Source organism: Pseudorasbora parva, chromosome 13 (genome assembly GCF_024679245.1).
Source record: "Pseudorasbora parva isolate DD20220531a chromosome 13, ASM2467924v1, whole genome shotgun sequence".
Classification (NCBI taxonomy): Eukaryota; Metazoa; Chordata; class Actinopteri; order Cypriniformes; family Gobionidae; genus Pseudorasbora; species Pseudorasbora parva.
The window spans coordinates 25273694-25296185 of record NC_090184.1 but is presented as its reverse complement, the minus strand read 5'-3'; the positions used below and the strand labels follow the sequence as shown (position 1 = coordinate 25296185).

Genomic DNA, 22492 nt, shown 5'->3' with positions numbered 1-22492 from the left:
GGATCTTCTGTTGCTTCCGAAGGGCAGAACTAAATGGAAATAAATAAATATAAAATAAAAATAAAAATGTTTTTTAATAGACGTATTTGATTCCCTCAATTGTACTCAATGTAAAAAAAGATGGATCTCAAAATCACAGCTGGAGAGGGTTCAAATAAGCAAAAGATGCCAAAAAAAAGATTTTGCAGTGCCGGAGGATTTGTTTGAAGCACATTGGACAGTTTAACTGCTCAGGACAAACAAGGGACTTAAGAACAACCATCATAAATTTTTTTTTAAAAAAGTAGAAAAAAATGCCATGCATCATGCAGGTAATGACAGTATTAAGAATCAATGGTTCATAAACGTTATGGCTCAATGGCTCATTTTAATAAATTCAGCAGTTTTTTTTTCTCTTGTGGACTATATGTAAACAATTTTTTTTATGTAAAATATCTTGATTTAGGACAGCACCAAATAAAGAATAACGTCTTTTGTATGATCTCTTATATTTAGTTAAAATTATTCCCATTTTCACTGATTTTGCAAGCAGTTCACATACTTTTTATCACAACTGTGTGTGTGTGTGTGTGTGTGTGTGTGTGTGTGTGTGTGTGTGTGTGTGTGTGTGTGCGCGCGTTCCATCCTCAGATTTGGTGCGAGCAGAAAACAGCTGACCAAAAAAACACTTTCCCCATGCACTTTATCAGATTCGCAACGTCACAAAAAATTTGATGACACTATATATATATATATATATATATATATATATATATATATATATATATATATATATATATATATATATATATATATATATAATAATAAACATCTGATTCTGCTCTATGAATCAGGCCTCCTAATGCTAGCTAATGCTGAATGAGTCATTGCCCTTATTATGGGATATCACTGTTTACTTTCAAAGTAAAAATAAGCCATTATTTTATTTCTTGGTAACATCATTCTTTGAAAGTGCCATGGCATTATGCAGTGTCTGGTGTGATCTACTGCAAATATGAGTGTTTGTGTTTTAACTTAAGGCGATGGTTTAATATTCAATGCTTAATGGGCCATGTTAAGACTTGGGATCATATGTAATCAAACAAATGGCTAAATTATAAGACTTCATTTGTAATGATTGATCAATGTTGCCATTCACTAACATAGCTAGCAATATCTAAGAGGAATGTGGATCACTGACAGATCATAGTACTAATTCACAGAAGTGCTTTAATACGTAAGGATTAGCCAGCCTTTCCATTTTCAGTCAGTCCAATCCATAACGGGGGGCAGCACAAAACTCTCTACCTCATTAAACAAGATCTTATTAACTGGAGCTTGGCTTATTCAGCTTAAAACTTGTGCATTTAATCAATTAAATTGCATGCGTTAAGTTAATCATAATTAAACACATTTTGTTGGATCAAATGTCAAGGTTTCATTATGTTTTTTTTAGGATGATTGGCAGTTCCCTTTTTTCTTGCAGAGTTTAAATGAACTGTTTTAAAAGCATGTTTTCAATTAAATGACTTTAAACTGCCTTAAGCAGTTTGCTGAAGACTGCTGAGAATGAACCCTGTAAGTACTTTAGTAGTAGAAGCTGTTAAAGGAAAACCTTTTCTTTCTTTCTTTCTTTCTTTCTTTCTTTCTTTCTTTCTTTCTTTCTTTCTTTCTTTCTTTCTTTCTTTCTTTCTTTCTTTCTTTCTTTCTTTCTTTCTTTCTTTCTTTCGGAAAGAAATGGTGATACATTTTTTTCACATAAAATACTTTTAAATAATCAACATTTACACAGTGACTGCTTTAAAAAACTCTTCAACTCAACATGCTGAACGAGTCCAATATTTTCATCAGACAACTAAATCCCTTGGGTCTGTTTACAACGTTCACTCAACATAGTATGCAGTAATATAAAATGTTTTAGTTTGCACATGGTTTCCATTTCCAAACCAGGCTCATTAGAAAAGCATGCCAGTGGCAACATTTCAGCAAAATTATATTCCGTTGCAACCGAACTGTATGAATCAACTATGCCAGTTTAGTTTGCTTCAACCAGTCTTTGAGTGTTGTAATTCATTTTTCTCAGGACTCGCAACTCGATTTCTGCACACTAATGTCTCTCGTGTCAAGTTCCTTTGACAGCAAACACTATCCCTTCCCCCCTGACTCGAAGTTGCCAGATGTTGCAGGATTGTAGCTGCAGCTGTGGTAACTTGAGCAGAGCTGGCAACCCGAAAGCCCAAACACTTCTTCTTCGTGATTGGTAGATAGGTGGAGGGTGGAGCTTCAGGCCAACACACCAATTGTCAACATCAGTTGAGGGCTGCAACAACAACTTTTAAATGACAATATCCTGGCCGGACTACTGTTGTCAGTGATATAAGTACTTGAAATGAACATGATTTCTTAATGTCTAGTGACATATCAGGGCAATTTTATGACTAATTGAAATATATTTCTTACATACAGTTCCTTTAATCATATTCTGTTGGACTGTAATTTTTATTCATGTTTTATTCAACATATTTGCATGAAATATTTTGGAATGTCACCTTGAATGTATTTTAGATTTTCTATTAGGGATGCTTCATATAGATCTTTTAACTGTTAACCAAAAGTAAGAATTTTGACCGATTAATACTATCAGTTAAATGGTTTAAAGTTGTTTTCTTTTTTTGCTAAATGGTTAAAGAAAAAATGCTATATTTGTTAACTCACGCGGCGCAATGACAAATGCAACCGCAAGTGCCTGCACAGACATATTTAGCAAAATAAAGCAACGAAAAAGAAGTACGCCTACTGTGTGGCACCATTTTGACAGAAAGGGCGACAAAGTTACTTGCAAAATATGCTACGCAGTAATAAAATACAGCAGTAGTACATGCTCTTGAATGGTGGACAGCAAATGAAAGGCGCTTTCCGAGGCTGGCCGCTCTGGCGAGGCGTTATCTCTGTATTCCCGGGGCATCAGTGCCATTCTTAGGGTGTTTTCTGCTGTGGGTCTAACTGTCAACAGGTTGCACTCCAGACTAACCCACTTCATGTAGACATGTTACTTAAAAAAACAACAACAAAAAAGGTGTGGACTAGGCCTGCTATTTTTATTTGACAAAAAAAAAATTCTTCAAAGCTTCACATGAATTACGTGTATTTTTAAGTCTGGGAATCTTAATTTGTTAATTATTTAAGTGAAAAATATTTAGTGTAGGCCTATTTATTTTATGGATTTTATTTAAATGATTTTATTCTGTTTTTCAGAAATTTTCAGTTTTTCTCTGTTGTCAGAAACGCAGCATGTGCTTAAAAATGTGAATCCAGGTATGCTTCTGTTTGCAGGGTAAAATACACAGGCGATAAAAAAGCGTCTTTTTAACCGGTCACAGACACTCAATGATTGTATTTTTTTAATGTTAATTCAATATTATAATCTTATCAGTCATCAATGGTTAATATTCGGATAATGACCGGCGGTTTTCATTAGGAAAATTAACCGAGATGAGCATCCCTATTTTCTATCTTATGTCAAGTTGAATATTTAATTACATTTTATATTATATTTTATAGATTGTGATATTGACCTTGTGTTTGCCATGTAAATAGCCTCGATACTAACATGCTGTTTCAAATCCTACTAAGAGAAAAAAATGTAAAGTTGAATGTTTAGTCTCTGACAAAGAACACAGGCAAAGAACATCTGACTGTAAATGAATCATTACATATCAGAAATCAGGCATTATAATTAACAGTTAGTTACATGTTATACAGCCGAGTCCATATCGTAAATGTCCATTTGCATTTTGCAATACGAAATTGTGATGTGAAATTGTGACTGATTTACCAAAGAATCCACAGTGAAATGTACCAAATACAAATAAATAATGATTAAATGAATAATGACAAATAAAACTGAGACATTCCCATTGGTTAAAATGACTACATTTGTAGCATTAGGATTAGGATAGCATGGAAGGTAATGGTGTTTTTAGTCTAGTGATCCTGCTCTTCTCACCTTGTCATCTCACCAGTGGGATGAGCCAATGTTGCAGTGGTGAAGTAGGCATTGGTTTTCTTCTACAGAGGCGGTCTTTCAGATAGGCACATTCCACAACAAGTCGTTCTCTGGGCTTGGTTACAATTAAAACTGTTTTCTGTTCTGAAACTTACAGGATATTCCTATAGTATGATGACCTCGTATGTCAAAAGATCAAGGAACAATTTATTTCTCAGTTCATGACCCCTTCAAAGCAAAACAAGAAAAGAAAAAAGAAATGGTGATTCTCAATGTATCCAGAATCATGCATCTCTAAGGTAGAGAGGACCATTGTTCTTTATTTTTTTTTATTTTTATTTTTATTTTTTTTTAGCTTTTTCAGCACTATTGTGTGCATCTTCCCTTCTTTTCAATCTGGCCCTGGTTTTTTTTTTTTTTTTTTTTACCAGAGTTGGCAAATCACACTGCTCCATGGCCCACTTCAACATACTGCATTTTACCTTCCCCAACTTCAGTTACGCTAAATAAAATAAGTCAAGTGAGATGAATGTTCATGTCTGACATCAGCTTTACTGCACATCCGGGAGCCACAATCTGAACAAGGGCAAAAAGGTTGATGTAGGAGGGACTATGAATTATTTTGGAATAGACTTATGCTTCATTCGAAAAATGTTCTGCAGTAGGTTGTGAGATGTAATTAGATATGTCATTGAAGCAACTCAGTCAAAACACTCAATCACGAAGCCATTTATTTAGCGGGGGGATATAAATGAAGGAACCAATCAGAGCTTTTAAAGCAGCATCAGTTCTGATAAGCATCTATTTATGCAAACCCTGTGAGCCAGTGCGTATGAATGGAATGTTTATCAAATACAAATTTCATAACTATGTGTTTATACTGAAGAACGCTGGCTTCCTCATATGTTTTTCCATAAACACCCCATAGCCTGTGTGATAGAGTCCTAAATGTTTTTTGTCTGACAGTATTCAGATGGGAGTCTCTAAAAGTGCTGAATTGTTAATGAAGCTCTATGTGGAGAGGAAATAATCATATTTGCACAGTTGTAATTAAAGCCATTGGTAAAAACATATTGATTACCACCACCTTTAGTTGCTAGCCTATGATTACGCTCAGGGATTGGGCCATAAAATATATATACACTCTAAAAATGGCTGAGTTAAAAACAACCCAATTGGCAACTCAGTGCTGGGTAAATATTGGACAGAACACATGTTGGGTTAACATAAACCCAGTAGCTGGGCTGTTGAGAACCCAAAATGTAGTCAATTTTTACCATTAATGGATTTGCTATTCTAGGTTATTCTTGCTGGGTTGTTCTTAACATTTCTCCTGTGCATTAGCCTACTGTAAAACTAGACAATCATGAAAGAACAAATGAAAAATGCATGTTTAGACTGTTAAAACAATAATTGTTATTGCTTGACAAATGGTATAACACACAAATGTGTTAAAATTGGCAACAATGACAACTACAAACCTAATATATTCTGTCAATTTATTTACATTTAAATCAAACTTTTATTTTAACGGGTTGCTTGCTGTGACCTTTGCGTATTAGTGTTCATGATATGATTTTCTCAAATGAAACGGTAAATGTCCCTGTCCTCAGTAACACGGAGACTAAAAAGACAGTGAGCGTGTGGCGTGCGTGTGTGTGTACGTGCGCGCACGTGCCCCCATCATTATTCACACAGAGACGCAAAACATGGAAGAGTAATATTTAAATAGTATTTAATATACAGACACACTGGTATATATTCGGCTTCAGTCTGGAGCCCTGCGTGACGCGACTGAACGCAGCTGCGGGACCGAATATACTGTATAGTCTACTTGTGAGTGGATGCGATATAGGCTATCGTCACATTTTTTAAATTTCAGTATTTCGAAGTATCGGTACTTGTGACCATGGTTAATTTTCATAAGGGGATCATGGTTCTGTGTAATCACAAACTGTAATCTATCGTCTCACATGCCTAAGTTACCTGAACTAACACGAGTCAGTACATTGCATCGGATTCTGAGGTAAAACTGTTTTCATCCGTGAAGAAAAAAACAAAAAAACGAATTATGCTAATTAAAATGATTATTAATGAAAACATGAACTTATCTTAAAACATCTGCAACCAGTGGCTGTGTCTTTTGCATTGTCCTTTCAATATGACAGTTTGGGAGCGAATTTAAACGAATCAGGGAAGCACGTGAAACAACCAAACGCTGGGTAGAATCAACCAAGCATTGAGACCCAGCATGTTTAACCCAACAACTGGCAATTTGAAACTACCCAATGGTGTTTAAAATGTGATCAAATAAACCAACACAAATTACCGTGTATGTCTTCAAGATGGAAAGACACATGGTTAATTGACTGAACAAAAGGAAACGTATTTGTAGAATATCCATCTATTTTCAGAACTAGAGTGCTATGTTCTTAACTTATTCATGGATAGGTCACAATAGTCGATTAAAATACAACCTACATTTATGTTTTTGTTCCCTTCTCCCTTAGTTTTAGTGCTGATAGCTTAATCAGGGTGCTAACAGTGTTTTGTGCTTTAGCTGTTGAATATTAAAACCTTCCAGAAAAGTTGCATCTTGTGGTCTCTCTTTGCTCTTAATGGGATAGCTCACACACAAAAAAAAATAAAAAAAATAAAAAAAAAATTGGTTATCTAGTTACCATTGACTTTCATTGTATCGACAACAAAATACTGAGACATACCCTAAATTAATCACAGAATTTTCCTGGCGGGGAGCTGGTCTCTCAGCACGACCAACTGAAAACCAACAAAGAGTCCAATCTGACCAGCCTGGAAAAACAGCTAAGGGCCATTCACACCATGGACAATAACAACATAGATAAATATACCTCTGAAGTTTGAATATTCATTCTAATTATATAAGAAAGAATAGATAAGTTCACAGGACAACTATAATGACACAGATGAACAATATTGTTGAAATTGCTTTCAGAATTATTGTTAAAACATTGAGAGCCAATTAGAATCCACCCAACTTTATAGAGCTTGAGCATTTAAAGTGGCAGACACTGTGAGGTGTCTAAAAGATAATTAACAAAAAAGTTATTGTTCATTAGTGTGGATGCTAATGTAGATAGTTATCTTTATGGTTATCATTCCTTTTGCATACAGGCTTTAAACCAGCAAACCCTCTCGAAAATATGAAGTTTCTCACATACTCTTCCATTTGATATTATTTGTCAGAGACTGTTCAACAAAATATTTCTACTGTCAAATGATTTTGTTATTTAGAGTGCCACCTATTATGTGGTGGCACATAATATATGATGTCATATCTTGTCATATCTTCAGTATGCACTGAAGATATGACAAGCCAAATGAAATGAATGGAAGATTAAGTCAGTCATTATAAAACTTCTCCCTCTTTCTGTCGCCCACAGCTTGCGAGTTGATGAACAGAGGTATCCTAGCTCTGGTCAGCTCTATCGGCTGTATGTCAGCGGGGTCGCTGCAGTCTTTAGCTGATGCCATGCACATCCCTCACCTCTTCATCCAGAGGGCTCCCGCAGGCACGCCTCGCTCTAGCTGCCGGCCCACCAGTCGTGCCCAGCCAGATGACTACACTCTTTTCGTGCGCCCTCCCGTCTACCTAAATGACGTCATCTTCCATGTGGTGATGGAGTACACCTGGCAGAAGTTCATTATCTTCTATGACAAGGACTATGGTGAGTAGTTTTACTTCACTGATGGCAGCAGTAAACGGCCGTGAGGAGCTCCCTCAGATTGTGTCCAATCAGTGACCCCACATTAACACTCCCTTATTACCACCACAGAGAGGAAATTTTACAGCATTATAACCTCTATTGCTCATGTGTTTAAGGCATTTTGGCTGTATGTGTTTAAGTGAAAAGAGCATGAGGGAAAAGCATTCACGGATTAACCACAAAGCTGACTGGGCAGTTGCCCACAGGCCTTTCAGTCCAAGAGGCCTTTTTTTTTACATACATCTTCCCTTGAGCCTTTACTATTGCATTTTATTGCGTTTCTCTCTGTCCTGCAATGCATTTTACTGGCTGAGCAAACTGGTTAAATTTAAACATGTTTCGTATTATGGTAGGTTTTGACAAGAGCACAGTAGATGAGAGTGAGAATTTGCCCGCGGTTAGTCAGGCAGTTACCCAGCCACCAGATTAGAGCCATTTTCATTGATCGAAGCACCGGATATTTTCCACAATCATAAAGCTAATTACCCACGTCAGCCAGGGAAAGATTGATGGGAGGTAAAACAAAGCATGCTTTAAGATGGATGTTTTAGTCATAACTACAGTATTCTACCAATAAGAAAGCCTAATTATATATTAAGAATTGTATTTTTGCATTTAAGTGGTCATACAATGAAGAAAAAAAGTTCTAAGCATTTGGGGTCTATGCTAGTGTAAGAAAAAACAGAGAAAAACAGTAAACGTGTAAGAGTATAATGAAAATAAAAGAAAACCGTAAAATAATACAAATCGACTGATTTAGGGTTCTCTACAACTCTGAATCATACACAGATGCGTTGAATGGGTGACTCACTAATTGATTCTAATGAAGATTGATGTTGGCATGTTGCTTGGGCTGTCACAATATAAAAATGTCATATAAAAAAAACGCATTGTTGCACTTCCTATAGTGTTTCCTATACTTCCACTGTTTTTAACAGAATGCACACAAATCCCCACACTGGCAAGCTCACTATTTCGGGTGCGGGTAGAGTGTCTCACTTTCATCTTTTGTTCTTTACCACAAAAGTTTATTCTTTGCATGTGTTGCCAATTTAGACTTTCAAATGAGTTTACTCGCATGCAGACATACACTTTTTCTTATGTGTGTACACAGCCGAAGTGTAGGCATAGAAAGCAGGTGGTCACACAGCGAAAGTACTGAACAAAGTTGTCTTTCATGTCTTATTGCAGTTAAACTGTCAAATACACAAGGTTTACATAAGCACAGGGAGTTCTGTTTTCAGTAAATGTAAACAGTTATATATATAACGGATATGTGAGTATATTGAATCCGTCCATGGATGAGTTTTTTTAAGGGGTGATGAATTGAGAAATCAACTTTCCCTTGAGCTTTTGATAAATAAAAGTTCATGGTAATATAAGAATATCCTTTAAAGGAAGTGTATGTAAAATTGTGGCCAAAACTGGTACTGCAGGTGAATCCCCTCTCCCCCTCCCCCTGACGCGAGGTTGCCCGATAGGCTGCAGGATCCAGCAGGAACATTTGTAGCTGCAGCTGTGGTAACTAGAGCAGAGCTGGCAACCCGGATGCCCAAACACTACTAACTTTGCGATTGGCGGATAGGTGGAGGGCGGAGCTTCAGGCCAACACGACATGTCAACATCAACATAATGTCTAGTGACATATCAGGGCCATTTTATGATTAATTGAAATACATTTCTTACATACAGCTCCTTTAATTTTTAGAGATGAAAACTTCCTTTTTAGTCAAAGAAAAGCTATTATAGACACCAGACCCAGAAAACGGCCGCATGCTTCATCCTGATGTCATCGTGCAACGAAACACGCCTCTACAGAATAATAAGCATGTGTAATCCAGTAGCCCATAGTCAGCAATAAACATGCTGAAGAAGATGGCAAGATATTCTGGAAGAACACAGTCGCTGCCTAATCCTAATATTAGGAATGTGTGATACTTCATTTATTTTTAATGAAGTTCCAGTTCACGTGGGGAAGACAATGTACTCGTGTTTACTTAATTTCACGCGTTTACTTCATTTCACATCATTTGTAAACAAGTCTTAAGTGCTCGATTTGCAGACACAATGTTGTGCCTTCTTCTATATTGGATCCGACAGGAATGGTGCAACAAACTTATGTGAATAAAACATCTTTTTTATATGTAAAAGTAGTCCCGGGCTATGTGTTTTCCAGACGGGCTACCAAAACGTACGCCCGTCGGCAGAAATAATATTCCTTTCTTAATCTGGGCGCGCGTGCGCGCGCGTGTGTGTGTGTGTGTGTGTGTGTGTGTGTGTGTGTGTATGTGCGCGGTTCGTATATATCGACCTATCAGGCGGGCCATGTAATATAGAAATAATATTCCAATCAATCGTGGGTGGATGAGAATTAAATCATTGTGATTGTTTGATAAAGACGTTTATGAGCCCTGTGATCGAGAGAATCATTCCGAACGATTGCCGCTTTCAACCCCCCCCCCCACTCTTGAACTGAACTGACAGGGGAGCTGAAGCTCATTAAATATGCAAATCTTATCCAATCATAGCCGTGGGCGTTTACTTCCAAGTCTCCAGTGCGTCACGCCCATCAAAACCCAGCGTTCAGAAGACGGCCTCAAAACCAGTGTAGAAAATAGCCTATTACTTATTAGTTATGATGTTTTTGAATGTAAAAACACACACAAATGTAATCAGATGACCTCAAAAGTATAAAAAGACAAACGTATAAAAAAGGGAAAAAAAGCCAGTTCATGACACATTTAAATGACAGCAGCCTAATATACCCGCAAAATCTGAAAAAAACAGTGATTTTTATAATACATTCTGGGATTGACATCTATTTTAATGATACATGCACTGCTAAAATAAAGTATTTTAGAAGTCTACGTTATTAAAATGTCTGTGTTCTGGAACATGTGATGCCTTATCCTGCCTGCGTTGGCAGCTCAATATGTTTGGAATAGAGCATTTGTGTGTGAGTGGGTTAAAGAGAGAGAGAGAGGAAGCGAGATATAAGATGGAGAAATAGAGTGTAGTTGTGTGTGAAAAAAACCTCAATGGTTGATGGTCCCTCTGGAGGGCATGCTCTGCTGCAGCAGGTTAAGGTGTGAATGAATAAGTACCTGTCCCCAAAGAGAAACGGATATGGGTTCTGCCATGTCCAGAGGCCCATGTGCCTTGGGCAGCTATATAGTAATGAAGCCTTAGAGATCCACTCCCCTCCTCCCACTTTAAGGGTGCAGAGAGCTTGACCAGTGGCTCTGAAGATAGAATCCTCGGACATTTGATTAGCTGGCCTCTGAGCAAGAGATCTTTCAGAGAGAACAAAGTGTTCCTAAATTGCTTTGGCTTTTTAAGATGACTTCTACAATAGAGAGTTCATTGATAAATTGATTGTGCCTCCTTGGTGTCCCCTATTTTTTTTTGGATTAGTGGTACTGGCAGACACCTCACAATATAGAAAAAAAAACAATTTGTGTTTATAGTCTGAAGTTTCCCTTTGTGTTAAGTATCCTCAGCCATAAATTACGTTGTTATATGCAACTTCTTAAAAGTGATTTTGAAATCAATTGAAGAGTTTTTTTTGAGCTATAAGTGGTTTTGAATGCTGCTTCACAAATACTGATTTTATTGACAATTAAATGGAGGGATTTTTTTATTGCTAAATATATAATATACTACCATTCAAATGTTTAGGGTCGTCATGATTTTTTAAATTATTATTCTAAATGCATTTAAATACTTAAAATGTTTTTATTCTTTACCTGTCCCTGATATAATTCAGAAGAAACACTATTGTGGTTTCCACACAAAATTAAACAGAACAAGTATTTTCAGTGACAATAATAAGAAGTGTATCTTGAATATCAAATCAGCATATTAACATTTATTTTGAACGGTTATGTGATATTGACGACTGAAGTATTGGCTGCTACAAATGAAGCTTTGCCATAAATAACATTTTTAATAAAAAATTACAAAAAAGTTATTTTAAATTGTCATAATATTTCAGTGTTCCTGTTTTTACTGTGGCTTTGATCAGATAAATGCAGACTTGGTGAACATCATTTTCTTTTAAAAACATGCACACAAAAAAAATACTTAGCCTCAAATTAAAATGTATAGATATATAGTCAAAAAAAGTACATAATTATGGATAGCACAAAAATGCAATCACACATGGAAAAGCATACTTCTTTTTCAGCTGAACTGCCATTCATCTGCAGAGTGATGTAGGTCCCCTATAGTTGGCTTATCTGCAGGTGCACGCTGCACAAGTAAATGTATGGAGAAAAAAGAGAAGCCGTTGTTAATTGCTAAGATACAAAGTAGTGATTAAGCTTAAAGTAGGGCTGCAGCTATCGATTCTTTTTGTAATCGATTAATCTACCACTTAATCGACCGATTAATCGATTAATCGGATAATAATTACTTTTTCTTTATTAAAGAGCAATAAGAGACAATAAGACGCGTATCTTAAAATTAACATCTAATTTGTCTTCTTTTTAGAAAAATTAAGTTTTATTGCTGAAATTGCATACATTAATAACTGTGAAACTAAACAATTTTAATGCATACAATTGCCCTATTATATTAAATAAAAATCTATTTCAAATTACTTTAAAAAGGCAAACATAGTTCAATCTAAAACTAAACCTACAACCAATAAATCTAAATAGTAGTAATATAAATAACAATAATGCCAATATAAATAATATAAATATTCTATAAATTCTATATAATATAAATATTCTAATATTCTATAAATATTCTATAAATAACTAAACATTGTATTTATGTTGTGCAACTTAACTTTCATGTTTCAGCTTCAGCTCAGGCATGACATAAGCATTTACTGTCTTATTTACTCCTTTACTGGAGCAAAACATATTGGACAGGTTAACTTGGAACAAGAGATGTGCGGCTCAGCTCTATCGTCACCGAATCAGCTGTTAGAAGCAAACCATCCACCCGCACCCAGTAGTCACAACTTCAAATCCTCCGTGTTAAGCGCGATGCTATCGTCACATATTAGCTACACTGAAGTAGGTTGCTAAACAAAACACAAAAAAAATATTTTGGCGAAATTACATTTACATAAACCAGGGTCGACAACCTATACATCACACGGAGGAATAACCGCTAGAACGTGATCAAACGCGAGATATGTTTAATTCAGTTAAAGTACATCTCACATGCTGATCTTTTGAGCTAATCATTCATCATTGTAACACAGCTTGCTTTAAGTTAGTAGCTATAAATATGATTAAAGTGTGATATTTAAATTACACAAATCAATGAAAGCACGCAGCTCTGAGCTCTGAAAGCACGAGCGCTGCTAATCACACACACACACACACACACACACACACACGCACGCGCGCACGCGCGCGTTACAGCTTGTTCTGATATTTGTTGCGCCTAGTATTGAGAACATCTAATGGTGCATTTCGAAGATATTATCAAGTAGGATATATAAAGTCTCATTAAAGATTTCACACACATCACAATGACGGTGATCCATGTGCAAAGCTGCAAACTCCATCGTGTTCATGTGTTTGGAGTTGCTCGTATCTCCTCAGCTGACGCGTGTACTGCCGCAAATGAAACTTAAATGTTCAACGTCGCATCCTGAAGCTCAACACACAGTTTTCTTCATTTAAAAACAGCGATATTAAATGATATTACCAGTGCTGATGCCCGCCCGCTCTCTCTCTCTCTCTCTCTCTCTCGCATTGCGGTCTTTGATCTCGACATGAGATGAAAACGAAAGTTAAAGAACGACACGCATTCATTGTGTTTTAGCGTGATATGAGAGTTCCGCGTCTTTATTAAAATCAACATATTAACGATTTCTCTCATCCACCTGCAATGTTTGGGATGTTTACGCACCTGAACCGCGGATATAACCGCAATCCGCTCATACTCCGAGTCCTTACACAAAAAATGTCTTTCTGCAACATCTGTGTGTAGTTAAATGGACTAAGCGAAGCGTCGAGGCAGATGATTTTGCCTCGAGGATTTTTTTGATTCGATTAACTCGAGTTACTCGATGAATCGTTGCAGCCCTAGCTTAAAGAAAATGTAAATGATTCATAGGCTATATAATATGATGTGTACAGTTTCCTGACGTGCACAGTTTCTATAAGCCAAGTTCTGATTCCTCTTTTGAATGTAGAATAGATTATACAGGTTGGTAATAGAAACATGTGTTCAACATAATGTGTTGTTTCACTGCTTAAGGTGATGTCGGTGACCTCTAATACTATTACCACCTTCCATAAATTCAGTTTGAATAGCCGTGGCGTAGCACTTATAATATTACAATAACCTGTCCAGCACTTTGCCAGACCAGGATAAGGTTAATTTAATGTGCAGCAAGTCCAAATGAGATGATTTCATGGTTAACAGACAAGCGGATGAAAAAGATAAAGGAAATTGAGTCCCTCTTTTGAGGAGATAATTAATAACGATCTAGGCCAGTGACCCTATTATCCTCTCGTGATAACCAGTCGTCCTCTGTATTGTAGGGAGGGTCACAAATGCGAATATATTTAATTGTACATTTTCTCTTTCCCTTATTGTACAGGTCGTCATATGTTCCTGAATATAGATTTCAAAATATACAGTACATCCATCTTGGACCAGCATATAAATTTGTCTCGGTCTAAGCTGGTCTTTTCATCAGGGACAATCCTCCATCTCTGTCTCTGTCTGTCTGTTTCTCTCTTAGCAAGATGAACTGTGACATGAAGATTTGTTTTTAGCCCCCATTGTTGCTCGCTAGTTCCGTAAAGCCTAGTGGAAACATTAAACACAGTAGAGAGGATGCAGCTAGTGGGAGATTCACAGCGTGTGAGCTCACTCAATCAGCGCTCAGCTGCGGGCCTCAGATCCGGTCCTTTGGATTCTGCTCACAGTTCCTACCAGCGCACATATGACTGCGTCACTCAGAGCAGCTATCTAGCTCTGGAATTTGATTCAAAGAACTCCCATCAGCCAAAAATAGTGCCAGTTCCCTCTAATCAGTAATCAGTAGACTGAACCGGAAACTGGCATGTATTGACTCATGTCAAGCTTTTGAGTGACTTAAGTCTCAGGCAGGGGTGGACGTACGCTAATCAAGCCCAGCACCATTGATTTCTCTTTTAGACAGACAGCGGTAGAAGTAAACTGAAGACTTTATAGGAGTAGATTTTTTTAATAACACAAACTTTGTTTTAAAACTTTGGATTAAAGATGCGGTTAAAGATGTGATTAAAGAGAACTTCGTGGGTAATGGCATTTCAAAAGAAAATTATTATTTTTCCGGCCACAAAATGACTTTTAATTTGCCTCTTTGCATTGGAATTCTCTATTTTAATCTTGATTACTACACTAATTGTAATATAAATAATATAAATTTTAGAAGAAAAATATTTGTATATTAAGTTGTCATTAATGGACCATAATTATTGCACAAATAGTATTTAGTACCAAAATATCTCCTCAAAATATTCAATAAATATTACTAAACTAAAATATAGTTTATTTAATTGAAAAATAGTTAAGGTGTGCGGTCACATTTGACTATGATAGTAAGGAATATCTCAGGGCTAAATATAAGAAGAGCATAACATTACAATGTTGCATCATCTCCATCACTCCATCACTATCAAAAACAATTTGGATTTTCTTGGCCAGAGTAAGATGGTGAGACAGAGCCTGAACGTGTGTGTCTCACGACAAATGTGTGAGAGAGAACTTTGGCAAACCTGAGACTTGCGGTCGAATGCAACTCACTTTGTGTGTGTGTGTGTGTGTGTGTGTGTGCCCTTGTTTATATTACATTGACCAAATATCCCCATAAGAATAGTAAAACCTGAGATCACCTACATTGTGGGGACCAGTCAGCGGTCCCCACTTTTCAAAAGGCTTATAAATCATACAGGATGAGTTTTTTTGAGAAAGTAAAAATGCAGAATGTTTCCTGTGATGGAGTGGTTTAGGAGCAGGGGCAGTGTAGGGGGATAGAATGTACAGTTTGTACAGTATAAAAAACAGTCCCCACAAAGACAGTGAACCAGATGTGTGTGTGTGTGTGTGTGTGTAAGAGAGAGAGACATACAGACAGAGAGACGTCCGAGAGACAGAGGGAGAGCTAAGGGAAATGCAGCTGAACTAATATGCCTGCGTCTTTTAAATAGCGTAAAAAAATTAATGACGAAACGCAATATGTGGCAGTGTTGATTCTGTGGCAGACCGCCACAAATTAGTTTATGTGTGGGAAACACTGCATCCATCCAATGTATGTATTAGAATCATTAAAGGGGTGGCTGCATGCAATTTCACATTTTTAATTTTATTTAGTGAGTAATGTTGCTGCTTGAGCATAAACAGTATCTGCGAAGTTACAGCGCTGGAAGTTCAATGCAAAGAAGCCTATTTTCTTTTAAAGTTATGGAAGTTTATTGCCTACAAAAATGGCCGGTTTGGACTACAACAAGCTTCTTCCTGGGTTGGTGACATCATAAACCCTTGCTATTAACATAAACACTGCCTCAGATGTGACTTTTGCCCGTAATGGTAAGGGCCGTGGCATTTCCGGATAACCTGTGCTTGGCACTTCAGCCAAAAAAACAAACAAACATGAAACTACATTTGGCCATCTAACCAATCTCAGATCATTGCGTTTTTCGGAGGGATGGGCTTCATAGAAGCAGGAAGCAAAACGAGCCGTTCAAAGGACAGTGGAGACACCACCCCTTTAATGCTGTGCACGATAAACATTGAGGTTTATACTGTCCTATAAAGACAACATACCATGTGCAAAAATATTTAATTGGCATTTGTATTTATATCATATCAAAGCCAAGGCCAAAATATTCATTATGCTGTTAAATTAATAAACTTGAACATTGTATTTTGCAATGTAAGGAAGGACAGACAAATACTTACTTAAAGGGATTGTTCACCCAAAAAGGAAAAATTGATGTTTATCTGCTTACCCCCAGTGCATCCAACATGTAGGTGTCTTTGTTCCTTCAGTAGAACACAAATAAAGATTTTTAACTCCAACTGTTGCTGTATGCCAGTCATATAATGATTCGAAATTCGTAACAATTCTATACGAGAAAAAAAAAAAAAAAAAAACATGCTTAGACAACATGCACAAAGAGCCCTTTGGCTCATGACGACACATTGATATCTTAAGACACAAAACGATCAGTTTGTGTGAGAAACTGAGCCATATTTATACAATTTTTTTTTAACCTTAAATACAACATACACTATATCCAGCAGCCTGGAACGTGCTTCACTTCTGGTAAAGAAGGTCAATATACACGCTCTGGCTCGTATACCCAGAGCAAGTATTTTGACCTTACCGGAGGTGAAGCGCATTCCAGGCTGTTGGATATAGCGTTATATTTGTACCATATAAAAGTTTGGGCTTTTATGTTCCTTTATTCAGCAAGGATGTATTACATTGTTAAAAAATTTCAGTAAAGACAAATGCTACAAAGGTCAAAAAAACATACTGTGGTTTCTACAAAATTTGAATCAGCACTACTGTTTCCACATTAATAATAAAAAGATTAATCAGCATATTTGAATTGAAATTCATAAGTATTTTAAAAGGTGACACTGGAGACTGGAGTAATGATTGCTGAAAATTCAACTTCAAAAATTCATCACAGAAATAAATTACATTTAAAAAAAAAAGAAGAAAAGGAAAAAAGAAAATCTTACCAAACCCAAAACATTTATCCACTGGGTATATGCAGATTTACGCAATTTTATTTTATTTTATTTTTTGAAAACAAGGATTGTCAGTACAATAATAATTATTAATCTCTTTATTTCTGACTAACCAGTCTAAAGAAAGCAACAGATTGGAAAGCAGAATGAAACCCAGAACAATTTTCCAATTCGACTTTAAATGTTTGGTTAGCGTGGGTTCAGTTTCCACCGGACCTTGAATGCATTGCAAGTTAGATAAAAGCATCTGCCATGTGAAATAAAGTTTAGTTATGTCATTTTCAAAACAAGGTGATGCAGCGCTATTAACCATAGAGTCTTGTGTGAAGTTTAGGTCAGTAATGTATGCTGGTGATGCTCAGAGTCACAGCTGGGATTATCTGACAGGGGAAGTGAAGGCAGAGTATGTAATAATAATGGAGACACTAATGCTGATTATAATTACATGTGTATTTTTTGACAGACGAAAAAGGGTCTCATTTGCTTGTTACTGCTGTGATCGGTGTCTGTTTGTATTAATCTCCTGTGATATAACCTCTCCTGTAAATCCAAGCAGGCTCCTCGTCTTTGAATGAGGACTCTGCGATGTCCTGATTTCATAGAGTTGTAACTGAGAAATAACCAGCAGTGTACATTAACAGACCATTGCCTTCCGTAACCCCATCTTGCAATAACATAGCTGTGCAACGTCTTCGTAAACAGCTCCTACCCAGATGCCACTCCAGCACAGGGACTGTATCGTGTCCCCCTATGTGTCCTCCTCTATAAACACAAGCTGCTATCTGCTGGAGCCCTGCCCTCCGCACAAGCAGGGGAACCCAATGAGAGATTTCCAGCTGAACTGCAGCCGTAGATTTGCTTTAAATTGGATCCAGTGCACAGATGGAGGCACTGGTGCTTTTGACCCTCCTCCGGAATGCTGTGGATGTTGTCCTCGTCTTCCCTTTTTAGCTCCATTTGGTGACAGCATTTCAGTCGAGATGCAGGCGGCAATGACCCTGCTAATTAAGCCAAGAGGCAAACGACTCGATTCAGGTTTTCTGGTGTTTTGAAAGTTAAAAACAATGGATTTATTTTTTAAATGGTACTTCAAAAGAGACCTTTACAGCAGTGTTCAGGAATATTTAACTTGACCATATTTTTCAGCTGTGTGACAGCAATTGAGTTTTTTTCCTAATAGTGTAGCTTTTCTAGTAACAAGGTACTTTATCCAACGAGTAGCATTGTACATAGCTGCTTTTAATGTCCAAGCTGAGGAAATAATAAAACAGTCTCTATACTATGTATTATGTTTTCAGTTATATAAATTAGGCGTTATATTTAGTATACATTTAAAGGGGCAGTGTGTAGTATTTATGAGGATCTATTGACAGAAATGCAATATAATATACATAAATATGTTTTCAGTGGTGTATAAAGACCTTACATAATGAACCGTTATGATTTATTTCCTTAATGAGGCATTTCTACCTACATACACCACGGGTCCCCTTACAGTGAAGTCGCCATTTTGCGCCGCCATGTTTCTACGGTAGCCCTAAGTCCAAAGTCGGTCCTGAAGGGCCAGTGTCCTGCAGAGTTTAGCTCCAACTTGCACCAACACACCTGCCTGGAAGTTTCTAGTATGCCTCATAAAACCTTGATTAGCTGGTACAGGTGTTTTTAATTGGGCTTAAAGCTAAACTCTGCAGGACAGTTGCCCTCCTGGATCAGGGTTGAACACCCCTGCCCTAAACGGAAAAACTGCTCGACAGAGAGCTATAAGCTGTGTCTCATTTCGTTAAATTTCGAAGGCTGCGTCCTCCGGAGGACACGTCCTGTGTAGGATGCAGTATACAGAGTGTCCTCAATCAGAATTAAATGAGACGTCCTTCGTAGGACACACAAGCAGGAAGTATCACGTTGCTATGCCAACAAGTTCAGCCTCGTTGCGCTCTCACGGCAGTTATATGAATGAAAATTATTTATAACTTGAAAATGACTATGACATGTTTCTTGTCTTGACAGCAATGTAGGCTACTGTTCTAAACGTTTAAAATGCACTAAACCGTTGTAATCCTGTTTACCAAAACTATCTGTTTGAGGTAATAGAGCTTAAAAAAACAACAAAAAATACTTGAACTACTTATTTTAAACACCACACCTACGCTCGCATGCATATCTGGCGGTGGTGCCGTTTTTTCATATAATATATAAAAAAAATTGACAGTTGTTAACGGAGACGCAAAGAATTGTGGGTTATCTCTAGCCGTGAAGGCTACACCTCATGTACACTCCGAATTCCTGTGAAAGAAGGACGCATTCGAAGGTCGCATTTGGAGTGTCCTACTCACTTTTTTGAAATGAGACGGCCTTATGACGTATGCACCCTTCGAATGCGACCTCCGGAGGACGCAGCCTTCTGAAATGAGACACAGCTATAGTCACTCTCTGCTGTCTCAGACGATGACATTTTTGTCCTCTGTCGACCACCGTAGCTTTTCTATGTGCTTCGAAATGGAGGGGCGAGCTAGATGTAGCTACAATTTACACAGTGCACCTTTAACTGTTCAACAGAGTAAGTTTAACTCATTTTGATTTAAATAATATGATGTTTGACAATTTTATTAACATCTTTTCGCCCCATCTTAACTTGATATGTTAAAGAGCTGTTAGTAGCGGGTAATGTCGCTTGTAGCTTCACTGTATTTAATTAAATTTTTACTAGTAATTTTTAAACTTTAATTACTTCATATTATGACAGGTTTTTTTTGCTTCCAAAACACTGTATAGTTACGTAAATAAATCTAAATTGCAATTAATAAAATATAAGTTTTGTAGCCTAACATCGTGTCCTAACTACACAAGACGTATTAAGATTCCAGTGATAAGCAACTTGTCGGGCCACCCCAGACGCAACGCGACTACAAGATGCGACAAATCAATCAAAAACCACAGCCAATCAGAACAAACAGAATGATACACTTTTATTTACAGATTGAATATTCTTGTTTCCATTTGTTTAATTTCAAGATCTGAGGTGAATTATCCATTGTTGATTTTGGTACGACTATGTTACGAAGCTGCGAGCACTAAATGATATTCAAAGTCACATCACATGTTGTTAACATTAAATAAAGCACATAAACACTACCTTGTAGTGTTGTTCCAGCCGCTACATCACAGAAATAGAAAGCATTTCTAAAATATAATCATTGTGTGTCCCAGTTGTGGCTGGTTAGGACAAAACTCGAACATGGAAAAAATAAATTTTATCGCGTGTCATGTCACGAGTAGTTAGGACAAGGTGTAACAGTTAAATCAACAAATATGTACATTTGTTTTTACAGAATTACTTGGTGGAAAATGAGTCAATACCCTTCTGTAAAATCAGATAAGTTAAGCTGATAGCTATACATTTTTGTTGTTTTCTAGCTAGTTAGCTGGTCCAAGCTGGTTATTGACCTGTGACCATGTTCCAAATTCCAGAATTCCAGATTGTCTCTTATGGCTAATGACTAGCTTGGACTAGGCAATGCCATTAGCTTAAGATACATTTTCCAGTCATTTCAAGGTTTTTTTTTATGTTTCAGTTGAATGAATGAATGAATGAATGAATGAATGTTTCTTTTTCTTTTTTCTTTTTTTTTTACTATGTCCTACTGCACACCCAAAGTGCTTTATAATCATATCTAGAGAGGAGAGAGAGTGATAGAGTCAATTAAGTGGATGAGTATTATTTAGAAGCCATGATTGATAAGAGCCAATGGAGGGAATTTGGTCCGGTTGGCTTCCTACTCTTTTATGAGAAGTACTATGGGATTTTAACAACCACAGATAGTCAGGACCTCGATTTAATGTCTCATCTATAGGATGGTGCTTGTTACAGTACAGTGTCCCCATCACTATACCAGGGTGTTAGGACCCACACAGACCAAAGGGTGAGCACCTCCTGCTTGCCTTACTAACGCCTCTTCCAGCAGAAACCTATTTTTCCCAGAAGGTGTAACGGATTCACAGAGGCAGGATTCAAAAGCAAGTAATTAGTTTATTTGACGGATAGTGTCACAGAAGTCAAAACTCAGAACACTGAAGAAGTCCGGATAAGACAGAGCAGTGAGAGAGGCTCTGTTGGCGACACGGGCAGGCTGTGAGCAGCTGTGACTCGGGAGGTCGGTACAGGTAATCCGGGAAGGGATCCAGCGTTTCACGGAAGGGGGAAACGACAACCAACACGGAGACACAAGGGGAAACATCCAACAACGCTCTGACAAAGACAAGAGAGAAACAGAGAGACTAAATAGGGTGAAGGTGATGAGTTGCAGCTGGTGCAGGTGATCAGCCACAGGTGTGTGATGAGCCAATCCCAGGCTCCGCCCTCACCTACATTCAACACGCACCCAAGAGTGAGACAGGGAATCCATGAACCGTGACAGTACCCCTCCCCCTAGGAGCGTCCCCTGACGCTCCCAGCCGACCTTACCTGTTGATTGTAATCATCAATAAGGGAGTGATCCAGAATGTCCCTAGCAGGAACCCAACTTCTCTCCTCCGGACCGTAACCTTCCCAGTCCACCAAGTACTGGAAACCGCGTCCCCTCCGTCTAGAATCCAGAATGCGATTAACCGAATATGTTGGTTCCCCATCTACGAGTCGCGGCGGTGGGGGAACCGGGACTGGCGGATTAAGGTGGGAGTGAAAAACAGGCTTGATTTTGGATACATGGAAGGCGGGATGAATCCTCCTGTACGCCGGAGGGAGTTTGAGGCGGACTGTCACCGGACTAATGATCTTGGTGACAGTGAACGGGCCGATAAATTTGGGAGCAAGTTTATTAGATACGGAGCGGAGAGGAATGTTCTTGGTTGAAAGCCACACTTTTTGACCCACGACGTAAACGGGAGGCTTAGACCGGTGGCGATCGGCTTTAGCCTTGGTGCGCGCTCCCACCTGGAGCAGAGTCTCACGGGCTCTGGTCCATGTGCGATGACACCTCTGGATAAAGGCGTGAACAGAGGGGACCGCGACCTCGGAATCCAGACTAGGAAAAATAGGTGGCTG

General features: G+C 37.8%; 1 protein-coding gene across 5 annotated transcripts in view; it reads left to right on the top strand.

The window, feature by feature from the left end:
• grid2 (glutamate receptor, ionotropic, delta 2) overlaps positions 1 to 22492 on the top strand; it is a 577686-nt gene that overhangs the window by 307428 nt on the left and 247766 nt on the right. For all 5 annotated transcript variants that reach the window (XR_010897547.1, XR_010897548.1, XM_067413614.1 and 2 more), the window contains one exon: positions 7408 to 7692. Coding sequence is in view for 3 of the 5 variants with exons in the window: in XM_067413614.1 (XP_067269715.1) it covers positions 7408 to 7692 (285 nt within the window). In the remaining 2 variants the exon portion in view is untranslated. The remainder of the gene's footprint in view (positions 1 to 7407; positions 7693 to 22492) is intronic.